At 38.0% G+C, this 26,430-nt stretch overlaps 1 protein-coding gene across 1 annotated transcript in view; it reads left to right on the top strand.

Annotated features, from left to right (window-relative positions):
- The window catches only part of LOC150102194 (uncharacterized), a 238,490-nt gene that overhangs the window by 99,483 nt on the left and 112,577 nt on the right, over nt 1–26,430 (top strand). Inside the window, exon 7 of the mRNA XM_090399106.1 lies at nt 2,957–3,282. Within this exon, the coding sequence (XP_090255232.1) occupies nt 2,957–3,282 (326 nt within the window). The remainder of the gene's footprint in view (nt 1–2,956; nt 3,283–26,430) is intronic.

The raw sequence follows: 26,430 nt of genomic DNA, 5'->3' as shown, positions 1-26,430 counted from the left end.
AGGTGACTAATGTGTCAAGAAATGGTAAACAGTTATTTGATTCTTTTCTACTGTGAAGTGAATTTTGGGGTGTTGGCTGTTTAGGTAGGTGACAAAAGCATCCAAAATGGCTTGTCCGTGGGGCCAGATGGCAAACACATCATCTACATAGCATAACCACACTTGTGGCTTGTATGTAGCTGTGGTAAGTACTTCGTTTTCAAAGTGTTCCATGTAAAAATTTGCTAACAGGGGAGAGAGGGGGGAACTCATAGCAGTACCATTAATCTGTTTGTAGAATTCCCCCCCCCCCATGTAAAGTAACCAGCATTCATGGTAAATTGAAATAATTCAAAAATATCTGGGAGAAATTTAGACTTGATTAAATCAAGAGTGTCTATAAGTGGTACTTTGGTAAATAAGGAGGTGGCATCAAAACTAACCATTATGTCTGAATCTTTTAGAATTAGATTTTTAACCAGTGGTTTGAAATGGATTGAATTTTTTACAAAAGTAGAGGAGTTGCCAGTAAGGGGGGCAAGCAACTTGACTAAATGCCGGGCCAGTTTATGTGGGACTATCTATGCTATCAACTATGGGGTGTAGGGGAATATTAGTTTTGTGAATTTTTGGTAATCCATAAATACGGGGTGGTTTATGTTAAATTACCCCGTATTTACAATCAAAAGAAAGCGGAGAACAGAAAGCAGGCCGAACTTGAAAGTAGATGAAAGAGTTATGCAGTTCTTTTGGGGGTTACAAACTTCGTGCGAGGTCTCAGAGAAGGCATAATAAAAAGGGACAGAGCCAAGCATAGGGAGCTTCCTGGTTCGAGACGTCGCTAGACAGAGAGACGACTTCTAGGCCAGAGAGAGGGTTTCCAGAGGCCGCAGACGGAGCTCCCTGCTTCCTGCAGTTGCCAGAGAGGGGCTTCCTGGTTCCAGTCTAGAGAGCGAGAGAGCGCTTCGAGTTGCCGTAAGGTGAAGTTCCAATTGCCGGAGAAAAGCTTCCAGGCCAGAGAGTGATCCCGGTTGACAGTTGGCAGCAATTATGGTTTCTCAGAGGCGGGAGTTCAAGCTACTTGAGACGGCAGTCGTCCAGGCATTTTCGGCGAGCCAAAGCAGAGGAGAAAAGACGATGTAAATTACCCGAAGCAGCTTCGCTCTGAAGTTTTTCTTTTCGCTGTGGGAGAACAACATTTTGCCAGGGCTGTATGAGTACCACAGGTCGCTGTTTACACCTTGCTATTTTTCCGATAAGATATTACTGAAGCCAAATTTCCTGAAAGAAGCTCAAGATCTGAGATGAAAGAATTGTCATAGAACTTTTAGTGAAAGTCTTTTGACTGAATATGCGATACAGAGCCTTTGTAAGTTACACAGTTTTGTATATTTCCTCTTATATTTGTTATACAAGGACGTTTAAGATTTTTGTTTAATAGTGATAAGAGGTGTCCTTAAGAGAGTCTATTGGCATGTTGGAAATTGATATCAAATTAGTAAAAATAACTCTAACCTCTTTACAAGTAAACTAGGAGTTTAATAAGTTGAATTTGTAAGCAGAGAGTTAATAGGTTTTTGAATTAAAGTGATTAATTAATGTTGAAGTAAAAAGATTCTAATTTATGTTAAAGATTTTATAATTGGATAGAGAAAACAATCTTCCTATTGTTTAATTCATGTATATTCATAGTAATGTAAATAAAATGTGTTTTGATTTTTTTGTTAAAGGAGTGCTGCCTGATTGTTTATTTTTACAATTGCACTGTTCCTAAATAAATGGACTTGTGAGTGGAAAACTAAGTGAGATAGCCGAAGTGTAAAGTTAAGTAAAAGAATAGACCATGACTGTTTATGTAAAGGTTTGAAGGAATTTGTGTGAGAGAGAGAAATCTGCCAGCTGTATTATTGAGTTTTATGCTAATTAAATGATATTAGTGGTGCAGTCTAAATTAAATAAATTTTCCTAGTATCTTAGGCATAAGACTCGTAGTGCGAAGGGTAGATAAACATAGTACGTGATAATGTAAGCAAGAAAGATTCAGAGAGAGAAAGTGCGCACAGCTAAATTAGAATAACAGATATAAAGAATTAGCTAATAAGAATTATGGTATATAAGGTATAGAGAAAAAAATAAAGACACTTAAAATAAAGAGAAATTAACAGCATATGATTACAATGGCGCAGCATTTACAACTAAACACTTTGATGCAGTTTTCTTCCACCAGACGTCAGGCCAGTCAATGGTTGACTAAATTAGTATTACTTTAATTTACCATGTGTATTGTAGTGTAGCTTCTCTCTGTGTGTGTATGTGTGCGTGCGTGCGCACGCATGCATACTCCAGATAATGACCTTGATATGAAGTCAAAATATCAGGTAATTACTATGGTTTATATTAAATTGAAGTTGTTACTCTGACCACTTCAATTCCAACAACTAACACCATAGTTGTCTCCTTAATTTTATTATAATGAATTTGAATTACTATGCAGCTATGGGGTCTTGGGGTAAAGAAAGTATTGGACCAGGTTACATTATTCTTAAATGCAATGCTTGAAGTGGGATTAGGATGAAGCAAAATACCATTCCTAAAAGTCTTAAACCATCCAGCTTGCTTCTGGCATGTAATATATATTTTTTATTTTATCTTTTTTTAATGTTAAGTTGTTTTATTTTTAAATATTCCAACTTTTGACTGTGCTTGATCTTTCAGTTTGAAAAGTTGACCAGTATATTTTTAGAATGCTGTTCATCATTCAGTTTAGTTTCATATATTTTTATGATATGCCCCATCTGTATCATATTATGCTATTATTTAACAGGCCAGTTTAATAGTAGTATGAAAGTTTGATTATATATTCTTAACAGTCATAAAACTTTTGAATGTATAGATTTTTTAATATATTTAATTATAAAATAATATATTCAAAATATATTAATATTTTTTCTGAAAATATTATTTCTGAATTTTTCAGAAATTTCAAAAGAGCATTGTCAAAACTCATCTATTATAAATAAGTCATCTCAAAATTTATCACAACCAAAGGAAGAAATGCAGGTGAAATCTTTGATAAATGAAAATCACAGTGGATCCCCAGAACAATCAGAACTTATTAATGATAATATGAAAGAGAAATCAAATTCAGCATCTTTAGCTACTGCATTTACCATTGCTTTTGATAATAATGTACCTCGAAAAAAGTTAGGAATTAAGGATAGCATAAGTAAATTTGCTCCACGTAAAACAGAAAATGAGCGTATAATACAACGTCCCAAAAAAAATGAAAACCCGAGCAAGAAGGTAGGTATGAGACTACGTAATAGCTATAATGTAAAAGTTTTATGCTGATTATATAATTATTACAAATATTCTTTCATTATGAAATTTCAAATTGTCACATGCAGAGATGTCAGGGATTTTTCTACTGGAAACTTGGATTTTTCATACTGTAAAGCAGTCAGAAGAACATATGTAGCTGATATACAAAGGTGTGCTGAAAAGTTGTGATGATCACCATGAAGGAATTGAGGTAGAACCATGGTAAATTACACATTATTCTACATATTCCCCATGAAGTGTTATGCACTTGTTACAATGCTGCTGCATCATTTGCAATCCTCTAAGGATTGCAAATGATGCAGCAGTCATTTGCACAAACCAGTCCTCAGCTGCTGTTCCTGTTTATCAGAACTTTTCAGTTTCCCTCGTGTATAATACACTGGCTTCATGGCCTTTGGTTGTAATCCTAAATAACGACCCAAACTGTGTAGCAATACCATCTCTTGAATGGTTGGTAGTGCATTGATACTAGAGAGAGATGAAATTTTCATTTCACAAACTTTATATTGTATTATTTACATAGTTTAAGACTATTTTGAGAAAATGAAGTAAATTTCAGTTAACTATGTGTGAAATTTCATAAGATTTTGTACTTTCACTTGATATTTTCACTGAAATTAGATGGGGGGGGGGGGCAACAACTGGTTTTTGACATATGCTGCATATCTTCTACACATACCGGTCACTGAATTAGAAACCTTTATGCAGATGTACGTAGATGTCACTTATTCAGCTTACATGCAAAATACTTGGTCGCATGTTTCACCACATGTTCAAGGCAACTATTTAAGAATGCTTCTGGTTAGTAATCATCAGTAGTGTTGATCACAATGAGAAAACAAATTATCTCTCTGAGTTCAATAAAGGGTTATTGTGAGTGCCTCGCAATAAGCCAATGGCTCCAACCACAATCATGGTTGGAGCCATTGGCTTATTGGCTCCAACAATCGTGGTTGGAGCCACGATTTTGAAACCAGCAGAACTGACTTTCTCAAAAGGTGTGATATTCCGGGTGTTTAATCATTGGAAAAATAACCCACTTTACATGTCTAAGAGGTATAACCATGATTCTAAGAAGTCTGTCAGGAGCGAGATCGCCATCATTTAAGAAGTCTTGTATGGACAAACGGGTCTCCTGATATTGCTGAAAGGTCAGATATCCTTCAAGGAATGCCTGAACACTGTTACTAATCAAGTCCATTTTGCAATGTTGACTTTATATCCAGCAGGTCAGAGCTGTTTCATGGACGATATTGCTGCTGTCTGTCATGCAAGAATTGTTCAGCGAGCATTACAGTGACTTCCACAATCTTCTTCCCTGTCCACAATAAAGCCAAGATCTAAATCCTTTTGAGTATGTATGGGACATGTGAGAAAAACAGATCTGGGAACAAAGTCCTCTTCTATCAAATCTGAGCCTTTAAGTGGCTCAGATTTGATAGAAGAGGAAATTTGACAGATTTCCTGCCTGTTCTTGTTCTCATCTTTTTTCTAATCCTAATATACTAGGCATTCACCAGACGGTGAACAAGAACAGGCAGGAAAATACTGAACTTGGTAATCAAAATATTAACAACAAGGTAAGTCAGTTAATATCTAAGAAAAATGAGGTAATATGGTATGATGACTCAATTTTAAAATTTGCGCTTGCCGAGGGAGTCACCACTTCTAGTTTCCTGGGAGCAAAAATTAAATATATGACAAGTGTAATTGAAAACCAAAAAAGAAATGGTAGTGCTGGTAGGTACTAATAATTTAAGTGGTGACAAACCTAGCATGAGAGAAGATGTGAAAGGTCTCTGTTGGAAGAAGCGAGAAAGAAATGTGAGAGAGTAGAAATTGTAGGATTACTACCTAGATATGATAGTACTGAGTTAAGAAGGAGGGCAATGATAGCAAATGATTTCACACGTAGGCTATGTAGAAGATATGGATGTGAATTTTTAGAAGTGTGGGGTGTGTTTGATGGCAGAAAAGATTTGTATAGCCTGCTCTTGAATTCATTTGGCATCAGAAGCCTGGAAAAATTACTTCTTGGTATGAGACTTAATGCAGAGAGTCAGGGAAACTAGATCATCAAGGGAGGAATGGGAAAAATGTGTGTGAAAGTTCAGCTATGGTATACAAATGTGATAAAGATATAAATGCCTTTGAACATGGTTATGTATGTGGCGTAGGAGTGGAAAAATATGCTTTGGGTTTGGACCTTTTAAGTATGTCTGGGGAGGGAAAAGAGAAAATTCTAGAACAAGACCAAATACATTGCATATCTAATTATGAGAATAGGCTAGGTTGTAATTTATTATGTCTATACACAAATGCCAGGAGCATTAGAAGGGTTGAGTTTGTTGCTTTATTGAATACGATGTGGACTAAGATTGCTGGCATTAGTGAAACCTGGCTATCAGATATGGTAAGCGGGATTGAGTGTAACGGATATACTATATTTAGGAATGACAGAAGAGATAGGAGAGGAGGAGGAGGAGTGCTACTAATGATATCAGATGACTTAAGTCCAGTTAGGGTAGAAATACAAGAAAACGATGGTAACAATGCCCCATGTAGCGATGAGTTTGAGTCTATTTGATGTGAAGTGGAGGTTAACAGAATGAAATATATGGTGGGGTGTTGCTACAGGCCTGGCAGCTCAGTTGTAGGGGATGAAGAAATGCATCGCCAATTTAGCCTTATGGGTACCAAGCGAATGATCATTTATGGGTGACTTTAATTTTCCAAACATTGATTGAGTAGAAGAGAAATCTCATTGGTGGTAAAATAGCTATATTCTTGACAGAGATCCCTTCTGACGCTATGAGCAAATCCAACACTATGACCTCGAGTTCCTTCTTTCACATGCTGCTTGAACAATTCAGTAAATTCCTGTTCTTGATCAGAAAGAACAGGAATTTATTGAATCGTTGCAGGATAACTTTCTCAAGCAGCATGTGAAAGAAGGAACTCGAGGTCATAGCGTTGGATTTGCTCATAGCGTCAGAAGGGATCTCTGTCAAGGATATAGCTATTTTACCACCAATTGGTGACAGTGATCATGCTGTTCTTTCTTGGGATGTATCTACTTGTATTGAAACTCTGATTAAATCAGGCTACATGCTGAATTACCAAGCTGGAAATTATGATCAACTTAGAAGAATATTATCTTTGGTCCTATCAGTTATTGAATGGAAAAAATGTCAGCAATGCATGAGAATCTTCGAAAAAGCGCTTGAATGAGGCAGAATCTCAATGTATCCCTAGTGTTCAAAGAGTAAATAGGTTGGGTGTGAAATGGATGTGCAGCCTCATTAAGCTAGAAATCCACAAGAAGAAGATGACGTGGAAAGAGTATCGTGAGAAAAATAACGAGTATTGTGAGAAAAGCTAAAATGGAGTATGAAAAGAAATTGGCCATGCAAGCTAAAGGCAATCCAAAAGAATTTTATCGTTATGCTGCAAGCAAAAGAAAAAATGAATGAATGTGGAAGAATAACTTTATTGAATGCAGATGGTACACGAGTGTCGGAAGCTAAGGAGATTGTTCAGTTAATGAGTGCTCACTTTGCTAAGACATATCAACCAGGTGTATGTAGTATAGTGCACAGTGCTACTTCTACATTGGATGAAGAGTTAGAGGTTCACAAAAATGAGGTTGAAGAGCTTTTGCATAACCTGGATAAGAATTTGTCAATAAGGACAGATGTAATATCTGCCTGTTTGTTAAAGGAATGTTCAGCTGAATTGGCTTGGCCTTTCACACATTTGTATAACTTGAGTCTCAGCTCAGGAATGGAAGGAATGTAATATAGTTCCATTGCACAAGGGTGGTGCACAAACTGATGTGTCTAACTACCGACCTATTAGTATTTATGGTGTAGTAGTGAAGATTTTAGAGAAGTTAGTAAGAACTCACATACAGAAATGGGTAGACAATCATTCTATACTCTGCAGGGAACAGCATGGGTTTACTAAAGGAAGGTCATGTTTTAGCAATTTGCTCATATTTTATAACAATGTTACGGCCGAGTTGGATAAAGGAAATGGATACACCATGATAATGTTGGATTTTTCTAAGGCATTTGATAGGATACCACATGATAGGCTGTTGCATAAACTGGAGAATATGGGATGAACATAATCTATTGACTTGGATCAGGGGATGGTTAACAGACAGATATCAAAAAGTGGTATACAGTGGGTGTGAATCTGCCAGATTTAAGGTAACCAGTGGTGTACCTCGGGGTTCAGTCCTTGGGCCATTATTATTCAATCTATACATTAATGACTTCAAGCAGGATCTATCATCAGATTTGCAAATGTTTGCTGATTATGTGAAGTTAGGCAGGGCAATCATGGATGCTACTGATTTTCAGCAATTACAAAATGATTTGAATAGACTGGAAATCTGAGAAAACGAAAATGGCTGTCAGTTTAATGTTAGTGAGTGTAAAGTCATGCACTTGGTCATGATTTGAGATCCAGTGGCATATTATATTAGCGGAGTTATGCTACAAGAAACTGAAGAGGCAAGGGATCTTGGTGGATAAGAATTTAAAGTTCAAAGGTCATATAGCAAAAGTTGCAAATACAACTCGGAAGATAATTTCTATCCTGAAGTGAACCTTGAGATGTAAGGATAAGGAAGTAATTTTGCCTCTTTATAAGGCTTTGATAAGACCACACTTGGATTACTGTGCGCAGATTTGGTCTCCTGGGTTCCAAGGGGATAAAGAAGCTGTGGAAAGGGTGCAAAGAAGAGTTACAAAGATTATATCCGGATTATGGGATTTAGATTATGAGGACAGATTGTGAGTATGTGGATTACAGACTCTGGTTAACAGGAGAAAGAGGGGTGATATGATAGAGGTCTATAAACTTTTGAATGGGTGTTATAGCATTTCAAATGATGAAATTTTTCGTTATATGGAAGGTGGGGAGAGAACACGGGGGCATCCATGGAAATTAAGGTTGTTCTCAGTCAAGAAAGGGTTAAGAGCTAGGTTTTTCTCTCAGAGAGCAGTGAGTGAGTGGAATAATTTGCCCTTAGTGGTAGTGAGTACATCTAGTGTAAATGAATTTAAGAGAAGGTATGATAGCTGGGTTGGGTAATTTACAGCCTTCCTCGATGACTCCCTGGAGATCTCAGATAATAATAATAATATTGTAGACATAGATGTAATCCAACATCTTGTGGAATCCATGCCAATCCACATGTGTTCTGTAATTCAGGCTAAAGGAGATCCAACATGGTATTAAATAAAGTTTCTAATGCAGTGACCAGTATGTGTGTATGGATTTTCTACACTTCTTGCGTATTATGACTTTCTAGGTACACTTTGTAAATGTTGTTATATGTATTCTGATCAATTATTTAACTTATTGTGTCCTTATCAAGCATTTCAATTCACACTACTCACTTGACGATGTCAAAAATAAACATAGTTATCAATGCTCTATGTGACAAACTGCGTGATGTAAATCCTGAACTATATGTGGTCAATATTTCTCAATATCTGTTAAAGCAACTGTAGCAGATAAGGAATGCAAAAAAGTCAAAAGCCAACACCAGAAGAAATTAGAAATCTTCCATCATCATTGTGCTATGTGGGACAACTGCAATTACAACTTACAAGATTGTGTCATTGTAAATTTATCATCAGTAGCTCTATCAGAGGAAGCATGTGTGTGTTGAGGTCATAACTTGGCCACTATTACCTATACAAGTTCTGAAAGTGGAAATAACAGCATCCACTGAATCAGGAGTGTGCAACCTGCTCCAGTTATAGCCAATAATATTCATTTGGATGTAGCTAACATCCTAATCAAATCTATACCTTCCAAAAGCAATATTCCACTAAAAGAAATCAGTGTCTTAAAAGAGCTATACAATAACAATATTATGATAATGAATCAAACAGAATATGAAAAAAAAAAATGCTCATTCAATTACAAGATTATTCTACATACTAGAACATGATCCCACTAATATACAAAAGAATAAACTTAATAAATTACTGAAGCAAGTAACTTTTTAGCCTAAAGAAGCTCTTAAAAAACTGAAGCCTTTTCATGTAAAGCCTCCCAGAATATATCATCATCATCACGAACCACGGACGCACTGCCCATTGGTGTCCGATGCCTCCTTCACTATCTTTTTCCACCTTTTTTTGTCCAGTGCACAGTGTTGCAGTTTCTAATCATTTTGTACACCTCCCTGATTTTATACTCTCCATCGTGCTGTTCTGAATCTATATCTACTCCTTGAAATGTTCAATATTGCTGTACTGATGTTACTCATCTTCTTTTAATCATAATCATATCGATCATGTTCTTGGTTTTCCCATCATTTGATTGCCATCCATTTTCTACACTCCTTTTGTTGGAATCCTATGTTTCAAATCAGCATCTCGTGGTCCTCAGCAAATTCTAACATTTTTCCACCTCGTTCATTTCTTTCTCCAAAACCATATTTTCCCATTACATTTTCCCAATCATCATTATCTATTCGACTTTGGGATTGTTTCTATTGTCTCTTTCAGATCTTTATAAAATAAGTCAATATCCTCATCTGTACTGTCAGATGTGAGTGCATGTATGTGGACTTTTTAAATATTAAATGTTTTTTCTTGAAATCTTGCTACTATGATTTGTTCATTGACTGGTTTGTAGCATAACAGTGTCTTTCTAGCTTTTTTGTTAAGAAGGAAACCAACTCCTGCTTTGTGCTTGGTGTCATGCCTGGACCATATGATATCGCACCTCTGCCAGTCCTACTATATCATACCAATATCTCTTTGTTTCCTCACAAAGTAATTCTAGTTTTCCCTGACATCCAAAGTGTCCATACATTCCATGTTCCTACTGATAATAGTTCTCTTAGTTTCTGTTTCCAGGATATATGCAGCACCAAAAATTCACAAACAAAATATACTCCTCTGCTCAATTGTTGATAGTATAAATAGTTCTACATACAAACTTGCCACACATTTGACTCAATTGTTACTCCCCACTTCACATGTAATTCTTCCTCATTTCTAAAAAATTCTGTTCATCTAACAAAATATATTAGAAAAACATATTTTAAAAAGTTCAGATTTAATCATTAGTTTTGATATGACATTCACTAATGTACCAGTGACCAAGATTCTTTATTTGTTCAAGTTAAATCCCCCTCCCCCCCACACACACACCTCATCCCAGAAATATCACAGTACATGTTGGTTATTTCACATGGAAAGGAAAAGTATAAAATGGCTCTCCCATCCAAACAACTGGATGGGAGAGCCATGGGCTTATCTCCCCCCCCCCCCTCCCCGTGCACACACACTCTTTTGGACAATTTCTACATAGACACCTTAGGAAACCAAGTGTTCAACACAGCCATTCTCAAACGAATGGTTTCATTGCACTGTGTGATGGTCTTGCTATTTGGCCACATAGTCCAGATAGTTTGATATGTGCTGAGTATATTTAAATAGCCAACACCCTAAACCACTTCACAATGAAAAAATAATCTAATAACTGTCTACATATCCTAGATACATTAGTCACTCACCATTTATAGAAACTCTACATATAATATTTTTTTTTAATTCAACCCTTTTTTATTATTAAAATTATGATTACATATTTACAACAGGTTTAGTTCTGTTTTTTGTAACAATGAAATTTGTCAGATTTTTCTTCTTTTTTTTTTTCTGTATAATGTATTAACAATAGTTACTGTAATTGGTAATTTATTGTTTCTGCTGTTGAATAATATTGCTTTTTTTTTTACAGCATTTATACATTTAACAATGAATTATATATGTTTACAATTTTCATTTAATGTATTTAAGTGCTGCAACTACTGCACTTGAATGTAATATATGGATTTTTTTTTTCTTCTTCTTTTTTTGTTGATCTTGGTTGAGATGTAATTTCTCAGCTTTCATCCTTGAAGGTTATTTATTAAGCTTATCTGAGGATGACACCAGTTAGTTATTATTTATTGGTTTGTTGGCTGTGTTGGGAAGTAGGCTGATGTTTGATAGGTCTGATATCCACTACAGCTGTAGGTTGAGAAATTCACACACACACACACATACGATAATTTGGAATGTTTTGGTGCATCGCTGAGCTGGAAAGCCTGAAGTAATATATTGTTTCATTAAGTTTGTGAAGTGTGTAGGGTGCATGTTTCTTGTCCTTAAGGATGCATGTACTAAGGCACTTTTCAGGCTATTGTAGTTAGTAAGGTTCCTGTATTCAAAAGGTAATTTATTTAGCATGTTGGGAATGTAGAAGCTTCATGTAGCCTTTCTGTGGTGATTATCGTATTTATACAATAATCACTATTGTATAAATACAATAGTGATTATTGTATTTGTGATATTTATTGGTTTGTTGGCTGTGTTGGGAAGTAGGCTGATGTTTGATAGGTCTGATATCCACTACAGCTGTAGGTTGAGAAATTCACACACACACACACATACGATAATTTGGAATGTTTTGGTGCATCGCTGAGCTGGAAAGCCTGAAGTAATATATTGTTTCATTAAGTTTGTGAAGTGTGTAGGGTGCATGTTTCTTGTCCTTAAGGATGCATGTACTAAGGCACTTTTCAGGCTATTGTAGTTAGTAAGGTTCCTGTATTCAAAAGGTAATTTATTTAGCATGTCGGGAATGTAGAAGCTTCATGTAGCCTTTCTGTGGTGATTATCGTATTTATACAATAATCACTATTGTATAAATACAATAGTGATTATTGTATTTGTGATATAATTAGTTGTCCGAAGTCTTGTTATACAGTATATATTTCTGACTGTCCTGTAGTTGGCATCGAAGTAATATTTTAGCAAAGCTGCATAGTGACATATGTTTTGCTGTCAGTATTTTGTGTTCTGACATTGCAGTGTATGTAAAGTCGATATTGTCTCTTTGTTCTCAAAAGATCAGTTTTATCATTTTTGTACTGTAACGACATTAATCTATTTAGTTTGTAGGGTGCACAGAAAGCATGCGTTGTTATAGCGTATCTTAGTATATTTTGGCATAGTGCTTTGTATATCAGTGTTTTTAGGTGTGTGGGAACTATGTCTTTTAACCTGTAGAGTTTGCCAGTTATTGTTCGGAGTTTATTTTGTAAATGGTTTATGTGGCTATTCCAGTTCATATCTGCATCAAAGTAAATTCCAAGATATTGTATTGTTTCAATTTGAATGATTGTATTGGTTTTACTGTTCCCTGTGTTTTTTATGTTGGAGAGTGGATGTTGGATGGTTATATATTTGTTATCAACTGGTCTAGTCAGTGGATTTCTGAATATCATTAATTTTGTCTTATCTGAGTCTAGGGGTTATGGAGTTTTTGGTGAGCCAGTCTATGAGCAGATTTATGTCATGCTGTATATTTGTTTGGGCTATGTTTGCATTATTATGGATGGATATTATAGCTATATTGTCTGCATATTGGAAGATCTTGCCTTTGAGAGGTAGCTGATTAATATCATGCATATAAATGTTGAATAGAGTTGGGGAGAGTACAGCTCGCTGTGGCACGCCACAGGTAACTGGTAGCTCTCTACTTTGGTTTGACCCAGTATGTGTGATATGCTTTCAATTTTGAAGGTAGTTTTAAACTACCTGTGCAGAGGCCCATCTATTCCAACATGTCTCAGCTTTTCTAATAAGGTTTGATGTGTTAGTGTGTCAAATGCTTTAGTTAAATCGATAAAGACTACCATGGCAATTTTGTTTTTGTCTAAGGCAGTATTTATTACGTCTGTAAAGTCTTCCAAGAGAGATGTTGTTCCCTTATTTTTCTGAAAACCGTATTGTGTTTTAGGGATAATCTGAAAGTTCTCTGTATATGCTGTGAGTTTCTTTAGTACAATCCTCTCCATAATTGGTAATGTTGCTATAGGTGTGTAATTGCTGATTAAATTACATGTGTGTGTAATTTAATCAGCAGTCTTTAGCATACTTGGTATCTGTCCTGTTTTAAATATTTTATTTAGTAATTTTAGTAGGATAGGGCCTAAGCTAGTTGCATGTTGCTTGATATCCTTAGGTCTTATTCCATCAATTCCTGGGCCTTTGTTTGGTTTGATTTGATGTATTATAGAAACAACGTTTGCTTCTTTTATGGTTGGGAACCATAATTTCTGTTTTGATTGTGGTCCAAGTGGAGGATCACGTTTTGTGATTGGGGGAATATTTCTGCGCAGTTCTTGGATGGAGTCTGCAAAGTATTGGTTAAAGTCATTTGCTAGTTGTTGGATAGATTTTGTCTCTTTCATGAAGCTATGTTTTATGGATTTAGATGTGGTATTGGGAGTACAATCTAGCATCTCGTTGATCAGATGCCAGGTTTGTTTCATGTTGTTTTGTGCAGAGGTTAATTTGTGTCTGTAATAGTTTCTTTTTGCATTTCTTATTTGTATTGTAAGGCAATTCCTTGTTATCTTATATTTTGTTTTTAAATCTGCTTTATTTGGATATTGCTTTAATTGTTTCCATACAGCATCCTTTCTTTGTGTTTCTAGGATTAAGTTTTGTGTTACCCAAAGATTTTAGGTTGTTCTTGAACGAATTCTGACTTTCTTTGCAGCTTTCTTTTATATTTCATCCAGTGTGAGTTTAATGTTGTTGTATAGGTTGAGCTTAATGTAGTTGTTATTATTATTATTGAATAATAATAATATTATTATTAATAGATACTTCTAAGGAGTCAGCAACTCATTGAGGCCACATTACCCACACCAGCTGTCGTATTCTTTTCTTGAATTTATTCACACTACTTGCACTCACCACCTCCAAAGACGATCCATTCCAATCACATACCCCACACTATGAGAAAAAGACTCTAGCTCTTACTCCCTTTCTTTCATGCTAACACAGTGATCAGAATACATTACGAAAATATGGATACAACTATTATGCCTATTTTTTAGCGCCAGAGGTCAGGCAAATAGTTTTAACGGTTGATCATTAACTTCAGCATGCCATGTAGATTGTAGTGCAGCTTGTTTCTTTGTATATATAATCCAGAAGATGACCTTAATGTGAAGGTCTAAATGTCGAGTGTATATTTTGGTTTATATTAACTAAACTTTTACTCCAACACAGCAGTTGTATCCATAATTTTCGTAATGTACTCTTACTCCCTTCTTGACTGTATTTATTCTCAACTTCCATGAATGCTCTCTAATCCTCTTCCCACTCTCCTTAAAATAAAAAATTCCATCTATTATCCTGTATGGCCTTTCAGAAGTTTAATTATATCATCCCTCTTTTTTTGCACTCCCTTCATTAGATCAGAATCACCACAGAAACCAGGAGACCAGCCTGCATATATTATTCCAAGCGAGATCATATCAAAGCCGTATAAAGAGGCAAAATGATTTCCTCATCCATACATGTTAAGATTTGTTTCAGCATTGTAATTATCTTCTGAGTTGTATTTGCTACATAGCTATTGAACTTCAATTTCCTATCTACTAAAATCCCAAGATCTCTAGGCTGATCAGTTTCTTCTCGCATAATCATTACATCATATTGCATGATTTTACATTTGATAACCATTTTCATATGCTCACAGTTCCAGCCTATTCAAATTATTATTTGTGTGTTGAGGCATAAGTGCTTGGAGAAACTCATGTTGAGAGGCTTAATAGAGTGAAACAGCACTGAGAAAGGATTAAAAATAATATTTAATTCTTCCAGTATTTCATCTCAGTCACTGACACATCATCAGGAAGAACATATGGACAAAAGACTGGAGTGCTAACTAGGTGGGGCATCCTCTGTGTGCACCTGTTGGCCACCTTGGAGATAAACTGGGTTCTTGAAATGTTAGTGTTTCCCATGTTTTTAAGAAGTTGAATGCATCCATATTTATTTAAATTAGGCTGGTTTCTGTGGGTAGTTGCAGATTCCAAAAATAGTCTTTCTCTTCTAAATTTACTGTGATGAGGCACGGTAGTCTTTTTTCCAATTGATTCTGTGAGCCATATCTAAAGCATGATCCACAAGGCCTGATTGACCATAATCATGACTGAAGATGTACTTTTTTGTGTCCTTTCTTACAGATGTTAGTTGATCGTCCTGTCTGCCCATAGCAGGCCAGCTAGCAGGAACAGGATACTTTATATATTCCAGGCACAGAGAACATATAAGGCTGGCAAGCTTTTGGTGGGGCTTAAAAGCCATGCAGAGATTGTATTTCTTTAAGATGGACTATTTTTTCTGAAATTTAGAATAATAGGGGATGATGATGATAGCATTACTAAAATCTTTCCAAAGAGAAAATCGAGGATTGAGATTAATTAAATATTATTTTTAATCCTTTCTCATTGCTGTTTCCCTCCATTAAGCCTCTAACACAAATATTTAAATCCTTCTGCAGTATTGCATAACAGCCAAACTCTTGATTACCTTGTCTGTCTTTGCATCATCAGCAAATAGCTGTAACTACCTGTCAAGTCCTTCCCAGTGTCATTAATGTAAAACTAGAATAACAATGGACTGATTCTGGTGTTACACCATTGATCACCTTAAATCTTACAAACTCACATTCCCCATATATTAGTTTTTGATATTTGTCCATCAGCCATCCTCTTATCCACACTGATATTTTATAATCCAATTCCATATTCTCTAATTTATGTAATCTATGTAATTTATGTCTTCATGCTATATCAAAACCCATTCACAAAGTATGTATCATGGTGTATCCATTCTCCTTGTTTAATTCAATGGTAATATTGAAGATAATATTATAAGAGTTCATCCCTGCAAGTTTTATAAGGAGGGTGTGAGATTTTTCCTTGCATAATTATCATTGTAAAGAATACAAAATTCTAGCTGTTTAACTCAGGTTCCCATTCTTCCTATGGTAACTTTGAAAAGAGAAATACAGAAACAGTTGGCACATTGTAAACCAAGCAGCTTGTTTTTATTCCAAAAGTTACATTACTGAGGACAGTCATCAAATGAAAGCTGATGTTCATGATAAACTTAACAGAAATTTCAAAGGTGAATGAAAAAAATATATATATATTTCTAACAATTGATATTCTTCTTGATCTTCATGAAAGAGAAAGAGGGAATGGTAAAAAAATAAATAAATAAAGGAACTTGAATTTCAAATGACATAAACAAAATGGGTTGCTTAAGGATCAAAGCTACATAACTGGGAAGAGACCTTCACATAACCTTCTAAAGGATGCAGAAAACCAACCAGTCCTAATCTAATATCCAATCCTTGCCCTCTTGCAGCGCACCCTGTTAGTTGGTAGCTGTCTAGATACTGAAGAAACATGGATGGACTGGCAATTTTGGATTGATTTAGTCGACCAAATTGGATTCTGTGTTGACTTAAAATCAAACAAAATGATGGTATAACATTGAGGAAATTGCATCCTGGCTGGAGCCCAGTTAAACAAGTCCCAGTTGTTTTCAGTTGAGAAGTGTAAACATTAGAATGAAATGGATTCCAACTGAACAGCAGCAAAATTCAAGATGGGCACCACAACATGAAAAATAATAACACAAAAGAAGTGAAACGTGCAAAAGAATTAGAGGAGTACTGTATCAACATAATTGGTATTAATAAAAAGAAGACAAAAATGTGAGGCTCTTCTAAATAATAATTATTATTATTATTTGTCACTTCTAGGAAGTCCAAAGACTCATCGAGGGAGGGCACCTACCCTACAACTCGGTTTCCACCACTGGCAATTCACCAGCTGACCACAACTACACCAACGCCATCTACCGCTGACCACTAACACTAGTTCCACAGACAATCACAAACATCCATGCCCACAGCAGGATTGAAACCCGCAGCCTTTTGGCTGGAGAGCGGATATGCTAACTACTCAGCCAGCCAGGCTGGCTAATCATTATAACATGTTATATTCAGGCAATAATAATCAGACTAAGGAAGAAATAACTATAGTATTATTGCTAAACTTGAAAATAATCTTGAATGGCATGCAGTATCATATAGATTGATGTGGGGAAACATCAAAATAAGGAAATAGACAGTGAAACTTATTTGTACGCATGGTTTCTCAAAGGTTCTACTAAGGAAGAAGCAGAGTTGTTTCTTGAGTGATTAGAGAAGGCAGCTGACAAAAAGAAAATAAAACATGTTGCCTGTTGGAGATCTGAACAGCAGGGGGGAGGGAATGAATCCTAGGCATATAGAAATGTTTTGGGAAAATTTGAAGAAAAGGTCAGAGCTAATAATAATGGTAAGTGCCTGCTGAATTGATATTCAGGAAATAGTGTAAAGATTCACATGGAGAAAGAGAGAAGATGCAAGAAATGCATAAAATCTCTAATATTATTCTTTGATGACAGCAGTATCCAAAGAAGAGACCTTCAAGAAGAGAAGCATTCACAGGATTTGAAATTGAATGTTTACCATTTAGTTTTCAGCAGGATGAAATCGAATATCATTTTGAGAAAAATGGTATGTATATAACTCTTAAAAAAAAAAAATCAAAGTCGAGCAGCTTTCAGAAGTGAATTATACACTCAAATGCACAAATATTATGTGTTCATTTGAGACAAACTAACCTTGGAGGTGTATTGGCAGAATTCGAAGAAAACATTGATTGATTCAGCCTGAGAAGTGTATAGTGACATTATCTACAAGGATAGAAAAATCAGAACTCAGTGGAATCAGGAAGTAAAAGAAGCTGAAAAAAACTTAGAAATAGAGGATGGAATACTGTAAAAGAATTAAAGATGATAAAGGTGACATAAAAACTGCAGATATAGATAATCTTCATGTCTAGAATAATTACTTTGAAAGATTGTTAAAAAGAACACACACTGACAAAACACTGGTAGATAATATTCAATAGGAATGCAGTCATGAATATGTGTCAGTATTTGAGATAGAAAAAACATCAGAAACGTGAAAAAGTAGCTGGAGTAGATAATATTCAGTAGAAACTCAAATATGGAGATATAAACTTTTTAAGTGGTTGTTCTGGATGATTGGTAGAGCTATCACGTAACCATCTGTTTAAAAAAAAAAAAAAGCACAGTAAAATTGAATATAATATTCAGGACTGGGGTAAGGTGATACAGCACCAGGGCAACTCGTTGCAAAGGTGGAGCAAGCTACCAACACTCCTGTATCAGTATCTCCTATAATGCAAAACACATCTCCTTGCGGATATGTCTAATGTTATGCATTAAGGGAAGGGCCACTACCCAGACTAGTTTCGACCTTTATTGAGGTAGAATGGGAGTTCATGTCTCTCATCATTGGCCTTTGGAGAATAAAGCATGCTGAGGATCAGCAGACAGTAAAAGAGGAGTATGATATAAGATAGAGTAGGATAGTAGGAGGTAAAAAGAGGCCTCAGTCAACCTGTTTAGCCTTAATGGCTAATTGGTCTGTAACATATAACTCAATTTATCTGTTCAGAAAAAAAGTTAAAGATAGACTTTTGTCTATAGTTCACATATTATTTTATCTAAAGTAATGATTTACTCCAGTGTTAATGGAGGTTCTTTTTATGTTACTAGATATAATATCCTTATTTTTTTTTTTTTTTTTTTTTTTTTTTTAAGACAAGATGTAAATAATAGTACTTATTTAAATATTTATTTTAAATCTAAAATAACAGGACTTAAGGTCCGGTAAGTAGGAGTGAATAGGAACTTTTTGAGGAACTTGTATACCTGGTACCACTGGGACTTAGAATGGGGAAGAGACTGGCCCGGGAGATGCCGCTCACGAGGAGCTGCACCGCCTCGCAGTAAGCCTTCGCCGCCCGGGTTCTCAGCTCTCCCCCCCCTTGTTTGGAGTAAAGAAACCGTGCCAGCGAAAGCTTTGTGGCTAGGTGAGACAGAGTGGTTAATCTTTTTCCTGGGGTGGGGGGGTGGTGGTGGGTTTTTTTGGGTTCTAAAGAGATATACAGGGCCTGATGCGTCCCTGTATAAGAAAGCATATTGTCGGTGGTTTGCAGTATTGATTCACAAATTTAAAGTCTCCTAGTAAGTGCCTTTCTTGTGCAAGAAATTTGGGTAAGTAGAAAAAGAAACCTTTTCTTATTCTTGCATACATTAAATTTGCGTCTCGTACCTGGGATTTTTTCCGTACTTTCCAGATGTGATATTTTAGTACATTGATTAGGAAGATAGTGAACTTTTGGGTTTTTTGGACTGGTGGCGGGAATTGTAGTCGTACGACCTCTTCTACTGTCAGCATGGGGATTCCCAATGCTATGCTGAGTCTCCGCCAGATGCGTTGGGCTGGTGGGCAAAAATAAAAGAAGTGGTCCACCGTTTCCACGTCCCGGCAGACATCGCAGAATGGGTCGCACGGGTTAGGTACATGCCGGGATTTCACCAGTTTCACCGGGAGCCGCCCGTAGGCTATTCTCCAGGCTAGATCCCGATGAAAAGGCTGTCCCCAGCTATTTTTGATGTTTCTGAAGAGAATTTCATTGTTTGTACTAAGATTGGGTGTATCACGCCTGGAAAGCTGGAAGAAATCCCAGTATACTGCTTTGGGTTTGTGAGTGAGGATTGCTATTCCTCTGTCTCTGAGTGTTGTGATCGATTTCACTACTGTACGGTACCACTTGGGCACCCCCCTTGCGCGGGGTCCAGCATAGTCCGTGATCCCAAAGAGGGGGAGGAAAAGTCCTATAAAATATCTAATTAGTAGGCCAGAAATGTGGTTGGAGTTTAAGGCCTTCCGTACGGTTTTGAACGTGTTTGCTTGTAGCAAGCTTCTGTGATCGGGCAGAGCATAACCCCCTTCTTCCTGTTTGAGTTGTAGGTATTCTTTCTTTACTTCGCGTTTTCTCCCATTCCAGAAGAAATCCAGGAGTTCTTTGGTTAATTTATTTTCTTGTGCCAGTGTGATGCCTGTGATATTGACAGTGTGCATCAGCATTGGGGTGACGATTGTTTTTATTACTGTCGCTCTGCCATAAAAGGAGAAGAAGGTTGGTTTGAACAGCCTTATCCTTTCCCTGCGTGTCTCCTGCAATTTTTGGATTGGTAGTGCTAGGGTGTCTGAAAAGGGCACGCCTAGTATAGTTAGAGGCTGTGTCTGTAGCGTTAAACCGTAGGGAAGTCCAGTGCTATGGAAATTTCCGAAACTTTTGATTTTGGTTTTTTGTGCGTTAACGCGAAGACCACTGACTATGCTGAATTTTTGCAGCGTGTGCAGATAGATATAGATGGACTCAGAGTCTCTGAGTGTAGCCACTACATCGTCTGCATATGCCACTATTTTGCATTGTCTGGAGCCTTGGGGCAGTGGAATACCGTTAATTGCGGGGGTGTTATCAATTCTTTTGATTAGGGGTTCTAATACTAGGGAGAAGAGGAGGGGGCTTAGCGGGCAGCCTTGCCTAACCCCTCTATTTATGCGGATTGGTTCTGTTAGAAACCCATTAATAGATAGTTGGGTCGTGGCTTCCGCATACATGTTTTTAATTGTACGCCGAAGTCTCGAGCCCACGCCTGTTTTTTGTAGAATGTTCTGCAAGTACCTGTGGTTGACGCTGTCAAACGCTTTCTCCAGGTCGGTGGAGAGAAGTGCCAGAGGATATTTTTTCTCTTTGGCCAGTTTGATCAAGTCTCTTAACAAAAAGAGATTGAATTCCATAGATCTACCAGGGATCCCGTAGACCTGTGAGCTTGTTATTATTTTTTCGATACCGCCCTTAAGGCGCGTACAGATAATTTTTGCAAAAATCTTGTAGTCTACGTTGGTTAGGGAGATTGGACGCCAGTTGTTCGACAAAGTCCGATCTCGGTCTTTCTTGGGGATAAAGATGGTGTGGCTCTTAACGAATTCCTCGGGGATGTTTCCCGAAGTGAGGAATTCGTTAAAGATGTTTATTAACGCTGCCAATGCAAATTCCCAGATAGATCTATAGAATTCTATCCCCAGTCCGTCTGGCCCTGGGGTCTTCTTTGTTTTCATCATTCTGCACGTGGCCTTTAATTCGGCTGCAGTTATCGGCCTGTCCTGCAGGGCACTAAGATGATCGGGAAAACGTGTTGCGTCCCACTCACTGAAGTCATCCGTGCCCTGCCGGTCAGAGAAGATACCGATATACTGCTGATGAAAGTGACAGAGTATTTCGTGGGTTGAGCGTAAAATCTGGCCCTTCTCCTCGATCTGGTGAATCGTTTTCTCATCATTAGCCGCCACCCGTTGTTGGTTGTAGAATGCGGCGGAAGGTGTTTCCAAATGTCTGAGATAGAGTCTCGTTCGAAAGTCGAGGTCCTCGACTCTACTCTGCCGCTCTTGCTGCAGTTCTATTTCTACTTGTCTGATGAGATCTCCGCAGGGAACTCCGCTCCGTTCGTTTGTCCGGTACCAGCCGAGTTCCCTGTAGAGATCCCTCAGCCGTTTGCGTTTTTGGTAGGCCCTTTCGCGTCCACATTTTTGGAACAGTTCCCTAGCCTGCCTCTTGAAGGTCAGCCAGTTTTCCCAGTCCCAGTTGGTGTTTGTCCATCTGTCACAGAGGTTATGTAGCTGGTCGCTGAAAAGACTGGGGAAGGTGGGAGGGAGCCTCCAAGGACCTCTGGCTGTTTCCATCACCTCTGGGAGCGTGATTTTTAGAATGACCATCTTGTGGTCGGTTGTCAAGTTATGCACTGCGGTGTGACGTATCCTCTGAACATATTGTTCCAGGTTTTGGGACACGTACACCCTGTCTAGTCTTGTCGATATCTGGCCGCGGCCCCACGTAGTTTCTACTTTGGCGGGGTTATTCCGCCTCCAGATATCGACGAGGTCAAAATTTATACAGCATCGATTTAAAGCGGCAATGCCGCCAGTTCCGTTGTTTGCGTTCCCGCCTACTTTGTCTAGACGTGTGTCTTCCACACAGTTCCAGTCTCCTGCAACTATTAGGTGTTCTACTCCCAGGAGATAGTTTTCAAGGGCAGAGAAGAAACCACTTCTGTGGTATGGATTGTTCGGGGCGTAAACTGCAGCAAGTCGGATGGTACGGCCACCGTACTTCCAGTCCACCGTTACTAGGCGTCCTGCGGCGTCTTTTTGGACGTGGAAGAACCCCCCCGCGATTGGGGGGCGAATTAGTATCCCCACCCCTCGCGAGTGAGCGTCCCCGAAGCACCAGTAGCTGGTGACCGGATAGCTTCTTGAGAAGCTCTCCACGTCCCAATGCTTATAGAAATGGGTTTCTTGTATCAGGAGGATATTAATTTTGTGTGTTAACATTAGCCTCCAGACAGCGCTTTGCGCAAAGGGGTTGCGTAGTCCGTTAGTGTTTAAAGTTGCGATTTTAACTTCCATGGTGGTGTTAGAATGAGGGGGGGGGCGTTATCTGGTGTTTGTTTTATGAAAGCCGGTTCTGGTTCCTCGTCGGAGCTGGTTGCACTTTGAGCATCCGAGACAATGACGAGCCTGTCTGTAGAGTCCCTGTCAGAGTCCATTTCGTGGACTTGGGGTTGTGCCAATTGATCCATTACTGGGGGTAGGCTCTCTAACATTGTAACGTCATTGTTGAGGGGCTTTTCGCCTATTATTCGACGTTGACCTGTGGTCTCTGTGTACTCTGTTTCGTCCTCCGATGACATCATGCTGCTTTGTTTCGCTTTTTTCTTTTCCTGTGATTCCGTTTCTCTTGCGCGCTTTGTTGGGGCGCTGGGTGTGACCTCTTCCTCTTTCCTGCAAGCTTCATGGTTTGCCACATTGATGCTGGTGATGTTCTGTGTGTGGCGACTTGCCTTGGGTATCTTTGGGGCTTTCGTTTCCGTTGCTGCTTCCTTTTCAGCCTGCTGGCCGAGCTCCGGAAAATCGCTCCTTGATATTTTCCCAGGGTTCCCGATGGGCGTTGCCCTAATCGGTGTTATGGTCCCTCCTATTGCTTCTGAGTGTGTCTTGTTCGGACATGTGTCCAATTTGTGGGTCAGAGCCCCACACTTAATACAGGGTTCTGTACAGCTTTCCATTTTATGCTTTGACGATTTGCAATTTCTGCATTGTATTCGAGGGCAATCTGCCCCAAGGTGTTCCTCCGAATTGCATCTAAAGCACCTTTTTTTCACACCTGGGTAGTTCACCATTACCCTCGTTCCCCCCAAAAAAACAAAATTGGGGACTTCTTTTTTCATGTCAATCAGGATTTCAACGTCTCCTGTTTTCCATCCCTTATAGTCGGCGTGCTCAAGTGCTTTAATCTCGTGGATTTCCCCCCATTGACTGAAGAATTTCTTGACTTCAGGTTCATTCTCTAGGTATTCTAGAGGAAACCTAGTTATTTTTAGCGTTTTGCGTAGGCTTCCTACGAGGAATGGTCTGATTGTTTGTCCACAACAAATAAAACCTTCTAGTAATTTCTTTTTTGTTTGGTCGTTTTTGACCACTACTTGAAATCTATTGTTCCCATATGGTATGAATCCGTATATATTTTCAGCCCCTACTGTCTGGATTAGAGCTCCCGCTAACGTCCGCTGATCTACAGGCTTCGTGAGCTCAATACCGAGCGTCTTAGTTCTTGGCAAAAAATGCGACATAGTTACAGAAATTCCTGACTACAATTGTAGAGAGGGGATGTAAGTGAGGGCAAAGTCGAGGAACGCAGGGCGTTCCTCGCGGCAAACAAAACGAGACCAGAAAATGTGGGCAAAACAACAGATAAGGAGAGAAAAAAAAAAAGAAAGGTCTTACCAAAGCTTGGGTTCTACAGAGGAATCTGAGCATGGAGCTCTCTCTTCGGGCCGCAGGAACTGGATCCTCTTTTGGACTGGTAGGCACAGGCTCTTTCTTCTTCGAACTGGAGCTCTCTTTGACGTCTTGGCGGAAAGGTCTCATCAGTGAGTAGCCGCTCCACCTTTGCAACGAGTGTCCTGGTGCTGTATCACCTTACCCCAGTCCTGAAGATACTTTCAGGCGCAAACTTTGTTTGCTCACACTTGGATAAAGGATTAAACTAAATTTATTATACTCTAACCAAGTGAAAAATAAACTTTCAACATCTTTCTCTAAATCCAGAGTAATTTATTAAAAAAGGGTGGCACACCATTTGGCAACTCCTATAGGTAGAGATGACCTGCGAATGCTTCTGCCTGGTATCTCAGCTTGGGCCTGGCTCCCACTGAAGAGACCTCAATAAAGGTCGAAACTAGTCTGGGTAGTGGCCCTTCCCTTAATGCATAACATTAGACATATCCGCAAGGAGATGTGTTTTGCATTATAGGAGATACTGATACAGGAGTGTTGGTAGCTTGCTCCACCTTTGCAACGAGTTGCCCTGGTGCTGTATCACCTTACCCCAGTTCTGAAGATACTTTCAGGCACAAACTTTGTTTGCTCACACTTGGATAAAGGATTAAACTAAATTTATTATACTCTAACCAAGTGAAAAATAAACTTTCAACAGTAAAATTGAATGTTGTATATATCTAGAGCTGTATTATAATTATTGACATCTGACATTCCATCACAAAGAAAGAAGGCTTAATAATACCAATACCCAAAAAACAAGTCTGTACAATCCACACGTAATACAACCCAACTCTCAAATCAAAATAACTGTCGAATCACACTACTTCCTACCACGCTGAAAATCTATGACAGAATGGTTCTAAACTGAGTTGAACCATATGTAACACCTCTTCTATTCAAAAATCGAGCAGATTTCTTGAAAAACAGAAGAACCGGCATGCATACATATCCACTGCCTTAGAAGGTGCAAGAGATAAAAACCTACCCTTAATCTAAACTTCATAGATTTCTCAAAAGTGTTAGATTCATTCAATAGACAAAAGATGTTCAAAATTCTCAGCTATTATGACATACTCTTGAAAATAATCTAAGCAATAGTAGAACTATACCAGAATTATCATGCAAGAATAATGATAATGAAGAGATTACTGAGAGCTTTCCTCTGGAGTTTTTCAGGGAGACTCGTTGGCACAATATCTTTTTTTATTATTTGGGAAGGATTTGACATGCAACATACAGCTATTTGCTGAATGATGCAAAGATAGGTAGGGTAATCAGGAGTGCTACTGATATGCAGTACTTGCTGAATGAGTTAAATAGGCTGGAATTATGGACATATGAAAATGGCTGTCAGTCCAATGTTAGTAAATGTAAAATCATGCACTTTGGTGTGATTAGATATCCAATATCATATTATATTGGTGGATTATGCTACAAGAAACTGATGAGGCTAAGGATCTTGGAGTTTCAGTAGACAGGAAGTTGAAGTTCAGGGGCCATAGAGAAGAAATTGCCTGCCTGGTTTGTGTAGCAGTTGGTATACCTGCTCTTCAGCAGGTTGAAATCCTACTGCAGGCATAGATGTCTATGATTGTCTTTAGGCAGGAGATGAATTTGATTTCCCAGTGTGAGATTGCTGCTCCACTCTCTTGAAAAAATCTCCTGTTTGATCTCTAGAGTAGGATTTCCAGACTATGCAAAAAAAAAATTAAAAAATGTATAAAATTTATAAAAAATAGGGGGAAAGCCCACCCATGGTGCAGATGTACTGTAGGTTTACTAATAATTTTTTGTAGGTGGGAACCACATAAAAAATAAATAAATACAGCTCAGAGAATAATTGAAATGTTGAAATGAACCTTGACATGTAATGATAAGAAAGTAGTTTTGCTTCTTTACAAGACCTTGATAACACCTCTCTCTGACTGTTGCTTGCAGGTGTTGTCTCCTAGTTTCCATGGTGATTCTGATACAGTGGGGAAAGTGCAAAGGAGAGTGTTAAAAATTATAGCAGAATTGTGGAATACTGATTATGAAGACCGATCAAGAATTTGTAGACTGCAAACACTAGCAAATTGGAGAAAGAGGGATTGATTGAGATTTACAAACTTCTGAAAAGTCATACAGGATTTCAATAGATGAAATGTTTCATTTTATGGAGCGTGAAAGGATGCCAGGCATCCTTGTAAGTTGAGAATGAATGCTGTCAAGAATGGGGTGAGGGCTAGATGTTTCTCTCATAGAGTGGTGCGTGATTGGAGTGAATTGTCATTGGATGTTGTGTGTGTGTGTGAATGAATTCAAGAACAGGTATGACAACATAATGCAGATTGTAAGGTCTCTCTTGATGAGTCCCTGACTCCCTGGAGGTCTCTCAATAATAATTAA

This window comes from Typopeltis vanoorti, chromosome 10, assembly GCF_054136105.1.
Source record: "Typopeltis vanoorti isolate ZY-2024b chromosome 10, IOZ_Tvanoo_1.0, whole genome shotgun sequence".
Taxonomy (NCBI): Eukaryota; Metazoa; Arthropoda; class Arachnida; order Uropygi; family Thelyphonidae; genus Typopeltis; species Typopeltis vanoorti.
Note: the sequence above shows the minus strand (reverse complement) of the source record. Positions and strands in the feature narration are given on the sequence as shown.